An 18887-nucleotide genomic window follows, 5' to 3' on the forward strand; every position below is an offset into this window, starting at 1 on the left:
ACAACTATATTATATATTTTTAATTTAATATATAAAATTGTTTTATTCACAAGTGTCATGTTTATTAACAAGTGTCATAATGAATTTTTATTCGATATGTAGAATAATTAGATCAAATGAAGCAATGTCTAGAAATAGGTGCATTTTTATAGCTTACCATTTAATTTTCCAGTTTAACTTTTATTTAACTGTAGATCAAAAAAAATAAAGGAATTCTTTGTAACATTATTTTACAATGACAGAAATCATAGACTATTTCAAATGCAAAAAGTTTAACTAGCTTACCATATGTCTTAATTAACTAGCAACGTTTACCCAATGTACGGATACATAGAAGACTTTAAGCAAAGAAATGTGAATGTACAAATCAGTACAAATATGTTTATATGCATACTTGAAAAATAAGTATGCATACATAAAATTCTAGTGTGCATATTTAAAAATAAGTATGCATGCCAAAAGTTAAATATACTTACTTAAAAATAAGTTTGCAAAATAAATATACTTGCAAAATCCAGTATGTTTTTATTTCAAAACATTTGATCTACGTCTGTAAGTCTCAGGGGTAAAAGTAATATTCAGGACATGGGGAAGCTCTACTTTTTTCATGGCTGCCAAGAACGTGGGGAACAGTAATGTTACCTGCATGTGTTATATTCACACTGATATCATGGAAATGTGATTAAAACTATTTCATTGCACATGTTTCTGTTTCAAGGGTTTCATAAAATAAATAAATAAATAAATAAAATAAAATAAAAAACAGTTAGTGGTTAGGTTTATTGGTCAGACCTTAGATGTTTACTATTCCTTATATGTCAGTTTGAGCATCAGAATCATGCTGAAACAATTCATTCAATCATCTACATATTTTTCCTGGTCAGAGTCACGGTAGTCTCACGAGTCAGACATTTAGCTAAACCATTAAGTGGCATGATTTCAAGAGGTGGGAGAAAACTGGAGAACCTGTAGGAAACCCACACAGGCCCAGGAGGATCCGTGAAACTCTGCAAAAGTGACCACAGTTCAGAATTGAACCAGCAACCCATGGAACATGAAGTAACAACATTATCCATTATTCCAACTCACCACTGCAGCTGGCACAAGCTAATGTTTAACTAGCTTACTATATGGATTAATTAACTAAGCAATGTTTACCTAATTTACTGATACATAGAAGTATTTAAGCAAAGAAATATGAAAGTACAAATCAGTAAACATATGTACAAATACTAAACCATAAGTATGCAAAATAAGTATGCTTTTTTAAAAGTTGTACACAAATTAAGTATGGACAAAAAGTTTATATATAGTATGTATACTTAAAATTCTAGTATGCATACTTATTATTTAAGTGTGCATACTTGAAAAATAAGTATGCATAATAGAATTTTAAGTATGCATGCAAATATTTAAATATACATACTTAAAAATCAGTTTGCAAAATAAAAACAGTAAAAGTTATGCATACATTTATGGTTGAAGAAAATAGCTGTTATTAAGATATACTGCAAGGTTACAACAATTGAATGGCAACTCTGCTGCCAGGATTTTACTGTATAATTGACAGGAAGTATTTTTACTGTACATTTGGATCCTGGGGATGCAGCACTGGTCTTTGCTGTTGTTTATATAGCTTTGAGTTCTATGTTCCTATAGAATAGATCAAGGAAATATTTTTTTTCCGTTCACAATATTTACACATTTGACTTTATATGCAACATAATAATAATAATAATAATAATAATAATAATAATAATAATAATAATAATAATAATAATAATAATAATTTTCTAAAACATTCCTCAACAGCTGTTGGTTGCAATGTAAAGAGTATTTCTAGGTGTAAAGAGACTTTAAATAAAAATTTGGCTCAGTGGTAAAAGGCTCTGGGTTATTGATCAGAAGGTCAGGAGTTCAAGCCCCAGCACTGCAAAGCTACCACTTTTGGGCCCTTAAATATGGTTATCATTTTACATTTATATAAAATTATATTATTAAATATAAATAAATTATTATTATGTTATACTGTTGCTGTTTTAGTTGTTGTTTGTTGTGGAAGGTTTGTCTCCTCTTCAGGAGGTAAAATACATGCCCAATTTGGTTAAGATCTGGTGATTGACTTGACTAATATAAAACACTGTTCTCCCTGAAATCCTCTGTTGAGTGGGCAGTTTGTTTTGGATCATTGTCTTGCTGCATGATGGACGTTCCTCCCAATTAGATTGGATGCATTTCTCTGTAAATTAACAGGCAGAACATTTCTGTAGATTATGAACTCATTCTGCTGCAACCATAATGAGTTATATCATCAATAAAGATTAGTGAGCCTGTTCCAGAAGCAGCCATGCAAGCCCAAGCCATAACACTACCTCCACCATGCTTGACCGATGAGCTTGTATCTTTTGGATCATGAGCAGATCCTTTCTTTCTCCACACTTTTCCTTGGCTGACCTGTTTTATGTCTGTTTGTTAGTACACCAGTGGTTTCTTTCTTGTTCAGGACATTCCAAATTATTGTATTGGATATGCCCAATGTTTATGCAATGCCTCTGATTGATTTTCCCTCTGCTCAGAGCTATTTATTGTTTAAACAATCAATCTAACAGGACAAACTTGTCTAACAAGAAACACCTGTTAGTCACATGTTCCAGTATTTTTACTCACCTACAAATTGGATGGTCTGATCCAAAAAGTTCTATGTTTATGTCATTTAACACATTTACATATAAATACCAGAAAATAAAATCTGTAATTCTAAACCCTCTTCCCATATACATCTTTCGATTTCAAACCCAAATGTCTTCATTCTACAACAAAAAGAAATTAATTGGCCTTGCTGTTTCAATATTTTCAGATGGGACTATATAATATTCAACCTTTATAAACATATGCTATGAAAATCACCTCTCAGCTCTGTACTAATAATACATGCCATATAATGTAGTATACAAGAGGATAGAAATTCAGCTAACAGAGCAGAATGTGAATTTTCCACTTGTCTGTTTAAGTTGTCTATCTAAACCATTAGATAAATAAACACATGATGAATGAACTTCTTTAAAAGATTGATACTTACTGCAAAGTATTGATCTTACTAGTATCCACTCAAAAAAAAAAAAGAAGATATTTAGCCTTGACATAACACAATTTAAATTAGGTTATGGCACAGCTCAAAGTAAGTCAGGGTCGTGTTGTCCTCCATCAAGTATTTCAGTGGTGTAAATGGCTGACGGGGATACGGGAGTGAACCAAGAGGAAAAGGTCATATTCTAGCAAAACTGGCTGATCTGAGCAAGAAACAAGAACAGCTAATGCCTAAAATGAACAATACTTGGTGCACTGTGTACAGCAGATGCCACTTTTATTACCAATCTGTACACCTGTGCATCAATAAGAAGGAGAAACATTACATCAAGTGGCTTGTAGGATTAAGAGTGATATCATGGACAAAACAATGATATGATGATAAAGTAAATCATTTTACTAAACGGACTAAAGTCAGTTGTATCCCCTTCAGCCAGAATTACAGCAGCTCTGGCTACATTTCAAATCACAAGTTTATATTAATGCACTCAGTCTAGTTATAGTTTCTGTAGTAACTTGTTCACTGGGACTCGGATGGTGGATGCTCCACATAAACAGATTAAAAACATGCTGTTATTTAACAAAGAATTTATATTGTGAAGTTTTCTGTAAGGAGACTATTATTTCACATTTAGGTAATGAGTCTCCAGTGTCAGCATTTTGTAATTGTTGGAAGACTGCTGTGGTTAAAGAGGAGTGAAACACACCAGAATGTACAGTTAAAAGCATGCCCCCAAGCGTTTTATTAAATTTTTAGAAACTGTACACTCACATATATGACCCTCTCATTGTAGCGAATGAAGAGGTTTCGGAGAATGCCGGCTTCATTCAGGTCTCCCAGGCGAATCATATCCTCCACGCCGTGGATGGAGGTCGGGTGCATGGGCTTTATGTTTGTGGCATTCTGAGGAGAGATCCAGTGCTCCTGCACACAAACACAATACACTCACACTGCAGCATCATTCACACTGAAAGTCAAGTGACGAAAAGCAGGGCACTCTTTAGGCGTGGTGTTTGTCATTGTCTTATTAAACGCTCACCTGACCCTCATCATCCAAGACCTGGATCAGGCCCGAGTCGCAGAGCTTGACTACAGCTCCAACTGGAACATCGAACGGCTTGCCTGTCTTGAAATCCAACCAGACATAATCCCCCTGTAGGGACAAAAAAAAATTAAATCAATCAATGACAATAAATGAAACCACTATGACATATCTAGCACCTTTCCTTTCACACAGAGAACACAACTATGTTTTAGCTACACTTTGAAGAAAAATAACATCTCTTCTTAATAAAAATAATGCATGGCGATGATTTTGTAAGGCGAGGGAAAGAAATCATTCATGTATGGGAACGAGATTAGATTCTTGTTACAACACCTTGAGCAGCGCTGAAACAAAACAAATTATATAATACCAACCAAACCTACACATAATATAATAATAATAATAATAATAATAATAATAATAATAATAATCCAATCCATTAATAACATAGTAAGCACTATATTGTAGGACAGGATATAAATGTATTATATGCTATGTTATTACTATTATTCATTGTTATTTACTTATTTATTCAATGGATTAAAAATAGATTTAGAAAAAACAAACAATTTATTAAAAAAACTTCATGTGTATATTATTTGTTTGTTTGTTTGTTTTCTCATAGTGTTGTATTCTTATATTATCATTTATTAAAGAGGTCAATTCAAATCCTGAAAACATAGGCACACCCTTTAAAGATCATGAGCAACAATTAATATGTAATAATAAGCACAGGCATAAAACACAACGTCAATAAGTTACAAGCCAACATCAAAAAAAAGTATGTGGGTTTAAAAAAATAATAATAAAATAAAAAAATTCATAGAGCTAAACATAAGTTGAGCTTATGATGTTAACATCAGGAAAAAATATACTATACCAAAAACAACCAAACAACCAAACAACCAAACAAACTAACTAACTAACTAACTAACTAACTAACTAACAATCAAAAACTAAGTGAAACATACACATGAATATACTGCATTGTTAAGCTGTGGGCATGACTTAATGATCTTATTTTCACACCTGTCTAAGACGTGAAACACATTAGGAGCCTGTTCCTACATGTTAATAAGTTATGGCCAGAAATTACTCTTATTAAGAAAGGATGTTAACTGTGGAGCTCTGTAAATTTGGAATTTTAAACAAACACTGACAAGGGAAAAAAAATGAAAATATAAGTATTTTGAATGACAATAAAATGAAATAATTATTAATACCAAATAAATACTGCTAAAACACAGATTTTACATTGAAGTCAGTAAATCAGTATCTTAATAGTAAATAATAGTCCGTTTTCTTGACACAGTCTTACCTGCTGCAGAATGACCATGTTTCTGTTTTTTACTTCTTGGCATTAGTCACCATGTGAGTGTCCTGAATAAAATAAAGAGCGACACTGACACTTAGGAGAGAGTCCTACTGTAAACACACACAAATGTGGTCCTTATGGAAAAATTCACATTTCACATGCGATCGTAAGTTTTTCACATGATTGTGAATCATGTGATGACATCTTCTCTGATTTTAGCATGTTATGCCCTGAAAGTGCACATGTGAGATCATTTGAACTGTGATCACATGGGGAAAAAATTATGTGTGATAAAATGTCCTTTGAAAACTGAATTAATCATGTCAGAAATGTTGAACATTTAAACACATACACTAGATGCGAAAAATTCAATAAAATTAAAAATTCATGTAATTTTTACACACTGTGTGCATTACAGTAACAAGCATAAATTGAACATGAAAATCGAATTAATTGTGTAAGAAAACATGCATGCATTACCCGTGGGGGAAAAAATAACATGGGAATTAAGTAATTCATGTGAGAAATCAAAACATCAAAATAACACATGCAAAACAATACGTGAAATGTCTAAAATTCAAATGTGAAGTTTATGTGACTTTTCTGTAAAGAGGCTAATAATGTACAACTAATTTTACACACTTTACATTATTTTAAGTTAATTTAATTTGTTTGTGATCTACGCATATTTTACTGTTTTAACCCTTTCTCACTATACACTGGCAATCGATTCCACTGGTGGAATGAAAATCGATTTATCGGACATTTTCAATTAGTTTAAACAAATGAATTATTTTTGTTATAAGATCAGTCAGGACACTGTTGTGTTTCTGTGTGTAGAGTATCATGGCTCTGTTTAGCTGCTGGTGAGCAGGGCGATGGGAATGGGGAGGGGTGTGAGCCCCCTGCTGGTCAAAAAATCACACCTCTCCACAATAACACTGGTACAGAGATAAAACGGGCAGCACAAGTAAAGCTTTTTGACAGGAAAAAAAAAACTGTATATACAACTGCCACAATAAAATTCTAACATTTAAACTTAGTAGTGTTTACAGTCATATGAGGCATTAACCACTACTGTGGAGTGTGACATCACAAATAAATTCAATGCTGAACCAGGTGGAAATCCCATTTTTTGGTCTCTGGGAAAAAATAGATTTCTTTAACACAGAGCTAATCTCTAAGTAATATCACATTCATTCCAGGTCTGAAAATTCTTTCCCTTCTGTTTACATGTCTCCGTTAAGGAGACATTTAGGAGAGTGTCAGTGTTGTCCTATTCTTTCATCTAATTGCCTGTGATGCACAGTTAACTTAGGCCTATCCACCACATACAGTACATTTGACCTAGCTCACAAGCCTATGACCAAAGGACTGACAGGGACAAATTGCTTGTCAGTGAAGATTCTAATCACATAATTGGATAACAGCCTGTATTTCGGTATCAGAAAGTAGTAAATGGAAGCAAAACACCACAAAGATGCTAATGGCCAGAGTGCTGAGGGCGGACACTAACACTGTAGCACTGACGTGATACTTCCTGGTTGTTACTAAATAAAGGTAATGAGAAGTTTGTCATGGACAGCATAATTGCTCCCATACTCTATGCTAATTAGCTTGCAGATTAGCTCTGTCAAAAATAGCACTGCAGTGCAACACTGAGGCAAAACCTTCCTCTTAATTCAGCCCTTAAACATTACACATTTAGGGGGGGGGGGGGGGGTGGAATGCTCTCACATGTGTAGCAGTGCAGTAAATATTCAAATTCCCAGAACAAAGTGCTTTCTGTCCTAGCCAGGGCTGAAACTGTTGTGAAAGTAATGGTTGCTTTGCTTTTAGCCATGACAGGTATTAGAACAGCAGCGAGTTACATGGCCAAGACTGTCAGGAGCTTGTGGCACGAATCTCTTCTTTGTTTACTACTCTTACTTAATGGGCATACTTAATGGACGACATAATTAAAACACACAGCACAAAGCAAGTGACCAAATGCCCTTTTAAAAAAAAAAAAAAAAAAAAAATGCAATTCGTCTTTTAAGTTGTGTAAATTGAATATGTGTACTGTATGTGAAAGGGTGTATGCTTGTGTACTTGTAGTTGATGTGAGGTTATAAAACAAGAAAAGGACAATAAATATATCGGAGAAAAAAATTGACTAAATGCACTTCTACTATATTGACCTCTGCACCTACCTCCAAACAAACAGCTATAAAAGCGCTATTAGAAGTAATGCCCAGGCCTAATGCTTCACGTAAGGATGATATGATTTGAGGATGGGTAGGTTTCACTCAGCACACGGTAGATTTCCCAGCATGGAGAGTGCCGCTTGCCCCACTACTTTGTCCTTTGTAAGAGTTCTTTGTCATCCATTGTTTTGGCATGTGCCTTTGTTTTGGTTCTAGTCCTTTCTGTGTGCCAGCCCTGCCATTGGTTTGTTTCTCAAATGTGTGCACCTGTTCTGTGTTTAGCCCTTAATTCTGTTTATTTTGCTTCATCCCAATTCGCCTACTATCCATACTAAACATTATCCGAGATTTGAATTAATGTGTCCCAAATTGTAATATATTGAAATGAGTATCCCAAAGGTACCCGGATGGTCTACTATTTCTGGTGGATTTTCGAGGTGTGACTCCATGGACACTTTTTCAGCAAATATTGCCCACAACTCTTTGCGGAAGGGATGAGGAGTTTTGTGATGGTTTGCTTTGCCAAATTCGACCTGCAAACATGGCGGATGAATGTAAAGTCGGTGATGCGTTTTTAGTAGTTAAGTACATTTTAGAGAAGTGCAAATAAAATGTGTAAAATTAATCAAGCGAATGGTAAATTAAATGATATAGTATAAATTATATAGGGAATAATGAATGAAGAAAAGCTGAGATGCAATGAGGAGTTTGTTACAGTGATGGTGTGCATAACTAGGCAACAACGTTCTCTTCCGTCAATTGAGGTGTTAGTATGTCCCAGTACTTGCATACGCTTTTGCTACACACTCAAAAGTATGTACTTTTTCTTCACAAAAAGAGTACATACTTTTAGTTCATAGCATAAGTAGGCGAACTGGGACGCACCATTTGTCTCTTTGCAAGCCAAATTTTCCTATTTCCGTCTATGTCTGTTTAAAAAAAAAATTCTTATACTATGAATTACACTAAATTAATGGACACACTGAGTTTACATACTTGAGTCCTGTTTTCCACTTCTCACCCACTCAATGACAAGTAGAAATTTGTCAGTAAAATTACTTTAAGTCCCAGACTTATTGTCACTCTTTATTTAATTTTATCTAGGCACGAAGCAAAGTCAATAATAATATCACAAGCCATAGTGAAGTAACTGGCGGTTTAGTGGACTTTGAGAGAAATAAAATCCGTCCTCTAGCTAGTAAGGAGGTGAAGGCTAATATGTCTAACTGTTAGTCTGAGTCTGAACTTTGGGGACCCCAAACATTGCAGTGGTAGGCCACACATCTACCTTGATTTTAAATACTTTAGACATAGTCTCAAAATAGTGTTTCCAATAATTTGAAGCACTCGACAAAGAAAATAAATGACTCAAATTACATGGGGAAGTGTGACATCTGTCACAAATATCATCAATGTTGGGATATATTACAGAAAGCCAGGCCTTGGAATAGTGAACACTATGCAATATTTTAAACTATATGAACCCTAGCTGTGCACATATTGTGCTTGTGTGTATTCTATTAAGGGCACTCTCCCACCATTCATCCATAAACTCTTCACCCAACTCGTGCTCCCAGGCATTTTTAATATCAGCAATAGAATAAACCTCTAAATCCACATGTTGACAATCGATCCTTGAAATGAGTGTCTTTTGAGAGGGGATTAACTCAAGAAACTCCTTACACAACCTGCTTAGTTGGTAAACAAGAGTAATTTAGGAATAGGGAAACAGAACTGTGCCTGGCCTGAAAATAACAGAACAGGTGAGACCTTGGCAGCTCAAATACAGAGGACAGCTGAACATAACTGCAAAAGGTACCATCCTTTTAGAGATCTCAGAAAAATCTTAGTCCTTTACCATAATACTCCTGAAGAACAAGATCTGTAATCAATGGAGGAAATAAATGATTCATAAATAATGGCATTAAAGAAGAGGCAGAAATAAACTTAAAGTGGTGTCTAAACTGACCCCATATCTTAAGGGTAGAAATGACCAGCTGGATTATCTGTATAACCCAATGAGTTAATAGGTAAAGAGGCAGTGAATATAGTCTTTAATGAAGTAAATAAACAAAATTTGCCTCCAGACTACACCATGGGACCGCCGATGAGCTGAACCAGTATGTTAACTTGAATATTGGCTGACCAGTAATATAATTTAAAGTCTGGTATGGACCAACCCCCCCCCCCCAATTAAATTTGCATCTTTGGAGTAATACTTCCCGAATTGTGGGCACGTTACCATTCCAGAGAAAAGGAGTATTTGGTTGATAAATTGAAAGAAACTATTTGGCAAAAAAACAAGGGGATACATTGAAATAAAAAGAAATTTAGGTAAGATGTTCATTTTCATTATGTTAATCCTTCCTATTAAAGTTAAGGGAAGATTGCACCAACTTTGGAAATCAGATTTAATTTCAGCAAGCGAATGGGAGAAATTATCAGAAAAAAAGAGATGATAAGGGTCTGGTGATATTAATGCTGAGATACTAAAAAACAGACCTACTCAGTTTAAATAGAACATCAGGCTTTTAAAGACACAGGGCCAGCGCATTGACAGGGTAGCATCTGCTCTTTTAGAGGTTTATTTTATAGCCAGAAAATGAACCAAATTGTTTCAACTTAGATGTGATTGAGGGGATACAGGAGGTTGGATCAGAAACATATAGCAACAAATCATCAGCGTAAAGTGACAATTTAATTTCAATATCTGAACGAGTAATTCCCTGCAATATAGAGGAAGACCTCAAGGCAATTAACAGTGGCTCAATGGCCAAGGTAAACAACAAAGGGGAGAGCGGGCATCCCTGACGCATCCCACATCCTAATTTAAAGTAACCTCACCGCGTGTCATTAGTGTGTACACTTGCCTGGGGAGAAGTATATAGGCGATGAATCCAAGAAATAAAATTATTCACAAACACGAATTTTTGAAGTACAACAAAAAAATATGGACACTCAACTCAATCAAATGCTTTTTCAGCTTTGAGGGCCACAACAACCTCAGGAACAACAGATGAATGCTTGGAATAAATTATATTTAAAAGACATATTTGTGGACATAGTAAAACAGTTGTCTCCCTTTAATAAATCCTGTTTGCTCTTCTGATACAATATCTGGGAGTATCTTTTTGAGACAGGTAGCCAACACTTTGGCTAATATCTTGGCATCTGTAAAGAAAGGGGTCAATAAGAGCTGCAAGATGTGGGATCCTTCTCCTTATTTTGAAGTAAAATTATGGAAGGTTGTGACAGTCTCCAGAAAAGAGCCACACTCTAACAGCTCTGTATACACAGTTAAAAGTAGTGGGGCCAGTTAATCCCTTGGTAGGGAAGCCATCTGGGCTTGGAGCTTTATTTTTTTTTTTTAATTATTATTTTATCATTTACCAGTGTAACCTCTTCTATACTTAAAATGGGCCGTGGTTGGATCTTCCAGCAGGACAATGATCTAAAACATACATAAAAATCAACATAAAAATGGTTTACTGACCACAAAATCAAGGTCCTGCCATGGCCATCCCAGTCCTCTGACTTGAAACCCATAGAAAACCTGTGGGGTGAAATGAAGAGGAGAGTCCAGCAGCATGGACCTCGAAATTTGGAGGATCTGGAGAGATTCTGTATGGAGGAATGGTCTCAGATCGCTTTCCATGTATTCTCCAACCTCATCAGGCATTATAGGAGAAGACTCTTACCTGTTATCTTGGCAATGGGAGGTAGCACAGAGTATTGACTATTGGATGATGGTGTCAACACTCGAGAATTTGAATGATGCAAAGCATGGTCAATTAAGATCAGAAAAAATCAACGTACTTATGACTATTCGATGAGGGAAGAGTTTCAAATAATCTGTTTATGAAACAGTGGTCATCAAAGATAGGTGCGTACACATTCACTAAGAGAACAGGATTTTGCATTAACATGCTATAACATACTATAACCTACTATAATCAAATATCTACCATTGTTATCAGCAATCACCAGAAAATTGAACTCTCTTATTAATTAAAACTGCAACCCCTCTGGCCTTAGAGTTAAAATTAGAGTGGAACATCTCAGCCACCCATGAACACCTAAGCCTCAAATGGTCTTGATTTCTTAAGTGAGTCTCTTGTAAAAACAATATCACTTTTAAGTAATTTCAGTATATTTCAAATATCTTGGCTCTCTTAACCGGGTTGCCCTTAACATTCCAGCTCAGACATCTAATGGAAGAACCATAGCAGGGTTACTCACAACGCCAAGAATGTTAGTCATTTATGATACTGCTCTGGCCCTAATAGTCACTAAATCATCTCCCAACTCTACAGCTCATTACAGAATATTTCTGCAATCTCACTGCGTAGTGAAGATAATAATTCAGCTTTGAGGGCAACCTTTTTACCTGACTCCACTGCATGCACAGCTTGCACATCTGAGTTAGTCAAGGAATGAGGAAACGAGGGCGCAGTGAAAATAGCAGGCCACTGTTGCGATGACGGCACATTATCTCCTTAACTGGATCTACTCTTCATCTTGCAATCCAAGAGGCTTGTTTATAACAAGAACTAGTTAACCAACACGTATACACTGGGTGGTAAGAATAAATCAACCAAAATACTGAAATATTGTTAGGTACTACAGGAGCATCCAAAGTCACGTCCTACTCCATAGCTCCCCTAACCGGAAGACCCCAAATACAAATATGTTATCTGGAATTAACAGATAATGTGTTCTCAACTAATATAAACCCGATTTTTTTTAAAGAAAGCTTTCCCATATGGGCAAGTGCATCACAGTGCATCTGATTGAGACTAGTTAGAGCAGGATGTTTTTCCATCCATTTTCAGTAATGCTTATTCTACACAGGGTCACAGGGAGCCTGGAACTGGAAGGGGACTTGGGGCACAAAGCAGGGGACACCCTGGATGGGGTGCCAACCCATCGCAGGACAAAACCGCACACACATTCACACTCTATGGACAATTTGGAAATTCCAATGCCAAATACAACACATGTCTTTATACTGGAGCAGGAAACCGGAGTACCCGGAGGAAACCCCCAAAGCATAGGGAGAACTCCATGCACACAGGGTGGAGGTGGGATTTGAACCCCCAACCCTGGAGGTGCAAGGGCCATCATGCCAGTAGGGTACGTTTATATATATATATATATTTTAAAACCCTTCTGGTTTTGTCCATGCCCACTTTAAAATCCAAATACAGGTATTTGGAGCACTAAATAGATACAGATACAAACAGTGGCAAGGAGTTAAAACCCTACTGTATACCCACAGTACATCAAACTGAAAAATGTTGACTAGTCATTGTGACTTTTTTCTACATGTTCTATGTCTAATGTTCTGTAATTTTACCAGCAACATCACAACTCTCACAATACAGATCAGCTGGTCTGAGGTCTTTAGGGCTTAGTCACATTCCTAGGGATAAAGCTGCTGCAAATTATGCAGACCTCTAATTTACATATTTCTGTTTAGTCATTTCCCTATTCGGCACGGTGCTCTCATTCATCTTTGTCTTTTAGCAGGTTACCAGAGCAACCTTCTATCTCACAGGAAAACAGTGTTAACAGTACTGCAAGCTGTTCAACTTAGATTTCACTGAATGTAGTGCAAAAAAACTGAGTACACTGGCTGTAAGGCAAAGAGCACTTTTAGACATAGGCTGAGACATATGTCATATAATGTGTGGTCTTTATAGTGTGCCTAGTAAGAAGATTATCTTGAGCCCTAGTTGAGATTAGGCATTGCGCTTTTTTTTATTAATCTGATATTTACAGAATGGGAGGCGCAGTGGTTCAATCCATCCATTTTCCTACACAGGGTCATGGGGACTGCCTGGAGCCTATCTCAGGGAACTCTGGGAAAAAGGTGAGGGACAGGATTCACAACTACAACAATTTAAAGATGCCAATCAGCCTACAATGCATGTCTTTGGACTAGGGGAGGAAACTGGAGTTTCCAATGTACAGTGAGAACATGCAAACTCCATGCACACAGGGTGGAGGTGGGATTTGAGCCCCCAACACTGGAGATGTGAGGCATACCTGGACTGTGCTGATATTTATAATGCTACACTGGATATAAAAAAATTTTTTACACACCTCCAGGAGTTTAAAGTTGAGAATCCCCACAGTATAGAAACAAGAAAAATCTACTTACAGCAAAAGTTAGTATTGACTACATGCTACAGAAGAACTTAAAAGTAGGATAAGGGTTAGATGACGAAATTCACTGCCTGGCTTGTGTTTTATAACAGTAATTTTGTAACCAAAGATCTGACACATATAAGCAGATTTACTAAACTAAACCTCAAGAGTTCCTGAGCTCTTTCATAAAAAACAAACAAACATTTGAACAAATGCCATGAACATTTCCCATGCTTTTCTAGGATTTTCTTATAACAGGGTTCCCACACATCTTTAAAAACCTGGAAAACCTAGCAATGACCTGAAAAAGTATAAAGCTCTAAGATAACACATGCATTCTAAGTACAACCCTTAGAGCACAGTGCTGTTGAATTCTCAATTCTGATTGGTCTGAAGATGTTGATTAATTCTCTAATACAGCAGCTCTGGCAGTAGTGCCAGTTCTACTTCAAATCACAAGTTTATATTAATGCATTCTTCCTAAAAGGTTATTGTTTCTATAATAACAGCTTACATGGGACTTGTTTGGCGGAGTGGCCACATAATCTCAGGCTAATAATAAATAGAGTAAAAAATGTGTTCTTATTTAACAAAGAAATATGTGTGCAATTGTTGATATGGTGAAGTTTCCCCTACGGAGACAAGGCATAGATTTCCAATGTGCTTCAGTGTCAAATTGATCACATATTGTTTTCATAGATTGAATCCTCAAAAGTTGTACCAAAAAATGTAACAGTTGTACCAGTCTCCATACATAAGGGGAATCAATAAGACTGTGCATTATGGCTGACTCTGACTCCAATTTCCTTCCAAGCTTGAATTTGCAAGGAAATTCATTTCGTTGTATTGTACGCATAAGGACAAGGTCTGTGTTACCCATTGACACCAATAAAGTCCCAGTGACCATTTATTAATTTTTTTACTTGGAGTATGTGGAATTATTTGATTTTCCTTTACTTTCTCTTATGCTTAAAATCTGATTTATTCTCTGGATGCAGATTCGTATTACTTGTGAGTGTATTCTGTAACAGGGTGTTCTGACCTGATATGTCATGCTATAAGATACAGTAAGTGTACATAAGCAGATAGATAAGTGGTACACGTTGTCATGTGAAGACCCTTTTATCATACAATGTGCAACACCTCTTTGAACACGTTATCGCATAAATTACCTAAAAACTTGTTATAGATTGGCTTTCACACACACACAGGAAGGGAGACAAGTTGCAAGAGCGAAACTGAACTCCGACTACACTCCTGTATTTCTCCATCTGAAGAACTTCTGCAAATAAGATTCGTCTGCTATGAAGATCCTGTCTCCAGATTTATCCTTCTACCCTTTGCATCTGATTGAACTGTTATTATGGTGTAAAAGACAACAAGTATTTGAGTCTGTTCTGAGTTGGCTCTGGTTTGCCTTGATCTAGCTCCTAACATACATCCCATTTGATCTATATGAACATGTCATGTACAGTGTGATACGATTACAACAACCATCCCTTCTAAATTCTCAAGACTGAGGATCTGACCAAAATCTAGACATCGTTTAGAGCATACATTTTCTACATTTTCACCTGCTTTAAAAATTTTCTGCATTTACGGAAGTGTACTCTTAATTTCCATTAAGCCATCATACATCAAAGGAAATCTTTCTTTAATACATTATATTTTATTTATACAACAGCCCTATAGTTTCCTAAGTCTGATAGGTCAGAAGGTGTTGATTAATTTTCTCTAATATCAGCTCTGACAGTACTGCTGTGCACCTACAAATCACAGGATCAATGCCTTCATTATACACCGATCATTATAAGACCATAACCTTAAAGCCACCTGCCTAATATTGTGTAGGTCCCCCTTGTGCTGCTAAAGCAGCTTTGACCTGTTGAGGCATGGACTCCACAAGACCTCTGAAGGTGTGCTGTGGTATCTGTCACCAAGACGTTAGCAGCAGATCCTTTAAGTCCTGTAAGTTGCAAGGTGGGGCCTCCATGGATCGGACTTGTTTGTCCAGCACATCCCACAAAAGAGTGATCAGATTGACATCTGGGGAATTTGGAGGCCAAATCAACACCTTGAAGTCTTTGTCATGTTCCTCAAACCATTCCTGAACAGTTTGTGCAGTGTGTACTTGGTCTGCAACAATGTTTAGGTAGGTGGTACATGTCAAAGTAACATCCGCATGAAAACCAGGACACAAGGTTTCCCAGAAGGAACATTGTCCAGAACATCACACTTTCCCTGCTGGCTTGCCTTCTTCCCATAGTGCATCCCGGTGCCATCACTTCCCCAAGGTAAGTGACGCACACACGCCCGGCCGACCACAGGATGTAAAAGAAAACATGATTCATGGGACCAGGCCACTTTCCTACATTGCTCCATGGTCCAGTTCTGATGCTCACATGCCCATTGTAGGTGCGTTCAACAGTGGACAGGTGTCAGCACGGGCACTCTGCAGCTATGAAACCCCATATGTAGCAAGCTGTGATGCACTGTGTGTTCTGACACCTTTCTATCATAGCCAGCATTAACCTTTTCAGTAATTTGTGCTAGAGTAGATCTTCTATGGGATCATGCCAGAGGCTCCTAGCCTTCGCTCCTCGTGCACATCAGTGAGCCTTAGGTGGCCATGACCCTGTTGCTGGTTCACCAGTTGTTCTTCCTTGGACCACTTTTGGTAGGTACTAATCACTGCATACCACTGCAAGACCTGCTGTTTTGGATATGCTCTGACCCTGTCATCTAGCCACCACAACTTGGCCTTTGTCAAAGTCGCTCAGATTCTTACACCTGCCCATTTTGCCTGCTTCCAACACGTCAACTTCTAGAACTGACTGTTCACTTGCTGCCTAATATATCCCACCCTTTGACAGGTGCCACTGTAACGAGAGAATCAATGTTATTCACTTCACCTGTCATGGCTGATCGGTGTATTTTAATTTGATAAATCACAACACGTTTTTATTTGTTTGTTACTAGTTTATTATTAATTTATTAGATTATTATTATTATTATTATTACTGTGTGAATTGTTACTATTGAACCGATAATGTATTAGAACAAGTGCATTCATATAAACTTGTGATTTGTGGCTTCTGTTATAGAAAATTAATCAGCATCTTCAGATTCAAGATTTCAACAGCACTTTGGTGTAAGATCTAGAGAGGAGCTATGACTTCCCTCTGATTTTATTTGTTATATGATATACAGTACGTGATGAAAAAGGACATTTTTAATGTCAGTGACTTAATAGCCCAATATTACACTTGTCCCACATTAATACTTAAAAATGGTATTCAACAGTTTTCTCACTTTCCACTTGTTTTTTAATCTATACATTTTTGGATTTCCTAGGATGTGGACACTCTGATCATATATCTGTCAGTGTGATCAAACAAATCAACAAAAATACATTAAACCCATCATTTAAGCCTGATGAAGGGCCTGTGATTGAGGCCTGTTGTGGAGAATACAAAATAGCAGTAAGAGGCTTTGAGTAAAGCCTCAGTAGAACATGTGGTGCTCTAGGCAGCTTAAATCATGCTGCTGAATGCTTACTTACCTCTCAAAATGACAAATTCACTTCTCTACTCTTCTCTTCACTCCATTTCTTTCTTTTGTCCTATCTCTCTGGAAACACTTGAGGTAAGTCCACAGGTGCATGCACAGGAGGAACACAAACTCACGAGCAAAATTCAGTAGCTATACACTCATACATCAAACTTCCATTCTGCCCTATATGGTATACACATCTAATATACACATAATTCCTCGTTGTTGTTTTTCTTCTCTTTCTATGAGTTTATATGAAGAGCTGAACCTGCTACCTGTTGCTGAGTGATGCTGGATCCGGGAGCAGCAGTAGAGCAGTGAAACGCTCAGCACGTCACTCAGCCCCACTCATGATCCTGATTAAAGGAGGGAGGGCTTAAAGTGCACGCGGAGCCGCGAGATTGAACAGCTGATACAAAGGTCTACTGGTCAGTACACCACACTGTTGTGGTCATGTCTCGTGCCCGCTGCTTCCTCTCTCTCTCTCTTTCTCTTTCTCGCTCTCCCTCTCAGATTGTGCATGGGAAAAGGTCAGTGTTTTTCCATCTAAAAATGGAAGCTGGGTGTGACTGATATTATCAATGAATAGTTTGTTTAGGGAAGTGACAGAACAACGTCACACAATACACAGCATTACAGAATTAGAAAGTGAAGTGAATAATTACAAAATACTGGAAAAGCTTCTGTTGAATACTCAGTTTTGATTGGGCAAAAGGTTACTCTGTTATTGTTTCTATAGTAAACAACTCACACAGGGATTGTATGGTAGATTCTCACTAATATTAAAACAGATTAAAAACGTTGACATGCATACAGTCCTTTCTGAAAGTAGTGGAACGGCAAGGCCACTTCGTTTGATTTTGCTATACATTGAGGACATTTAGGTTTGAGATCAAAAGATGAATATGAGACGATAGATCAGAATTTCATTAGTAATTTCCTGATATTTACATCTAGATTTGTTTAACAGTTTAGGAACGTCTTTGGTGGCAGACCAACCAATTTTTAGCATAGCAAAAATATTGGAACAGATTGTCTTAAATCCAATCCCGAGCCATTTTTGTGCAATGGATATATAAGGGACACAGGACCGCCACAGACACTCAAATCAAAACACAACACTGACAAGACAGCTTTGTGGAATATTTTGTGTTATGTAAGGCACTTTTGTTCTTGATTATGTTGTGCAGTTAATGTTAGTTTATTGTAAGTAAGCCTACTGCAAGAAATATAGCTTCATTTTTGAAGTGCTTTTGGGCACATGTGCTTTCTAGAGATTCTAGAAGCACTTTTACAGTACATGTCTGTAATTTCGGGCACTGTGACCATTAGCGTGCCTCCTGACTTGACAGATCACTACATTCTTATTATTCCGACACCTGCAGGTTTACAAATTAAGCACTGGTTTTGTGTAAGGAGACGTTTATTTAACATTAATGGAAGGAAACTCCAGTGTCAGTGCTTTGTAACAGTCAGTAAGTTTTCCACAACAAGAACAGAGGAGTTTGTGTTTTCTAGTTTCTCATGAATATGGCAAGCTACATTTTTGTC

General features: G+C 36.9%; 1 protein-coding gene across 1 annotated transcript in view; it reads right to left on the reverse strand.

Annotated features, from left to right (window-relative positions):
* myo7ab (myosin VIIAb) overlaps positions 1–17631 on the reverse strand; it is a 58916-nt gene extending 41285 nt beyond the window's left edge. The window contains exons 1-4 of the mRNA XM_053649494.1: positions 17347–17631; positions 5452–5513; positions 4128–4241; positions 3860–4012 (exon numbers count right to left, since the gene is read on the reverse strand). Of these exons, the coding sequence (XP_053505469.1) occupies positions 3860–4012; positions 4128–4241; positions 5452–5469 (285 nt within the window). The 5' untranslated portion in view covers positions 5470–5513; positions 17347–17631. The remainder of the gene's footprint in view (positions 1–3859; positions 4013–4127; positions 4242–5451; positions 5514–17346) is intronic.
* Between the last annotated feature and the right edge of the window lie 1256 nt (positions 17632–18887).

The sequence above is a fragment of the Ictalurus furcatus genome, chromosome 18, assembly GCF_023375685.1.
Source record: "Ictalurus furcatus strain D&B chromosome 18, Billie_1.0, whole genome shotgun sequence".
Taxonomy (NCBI): Eukaryota; Metazoa; Chordata; class Actinopteri; order Siluriformes; family Ictaluridae; genus Ictalurus; species Ictalurus furcatus.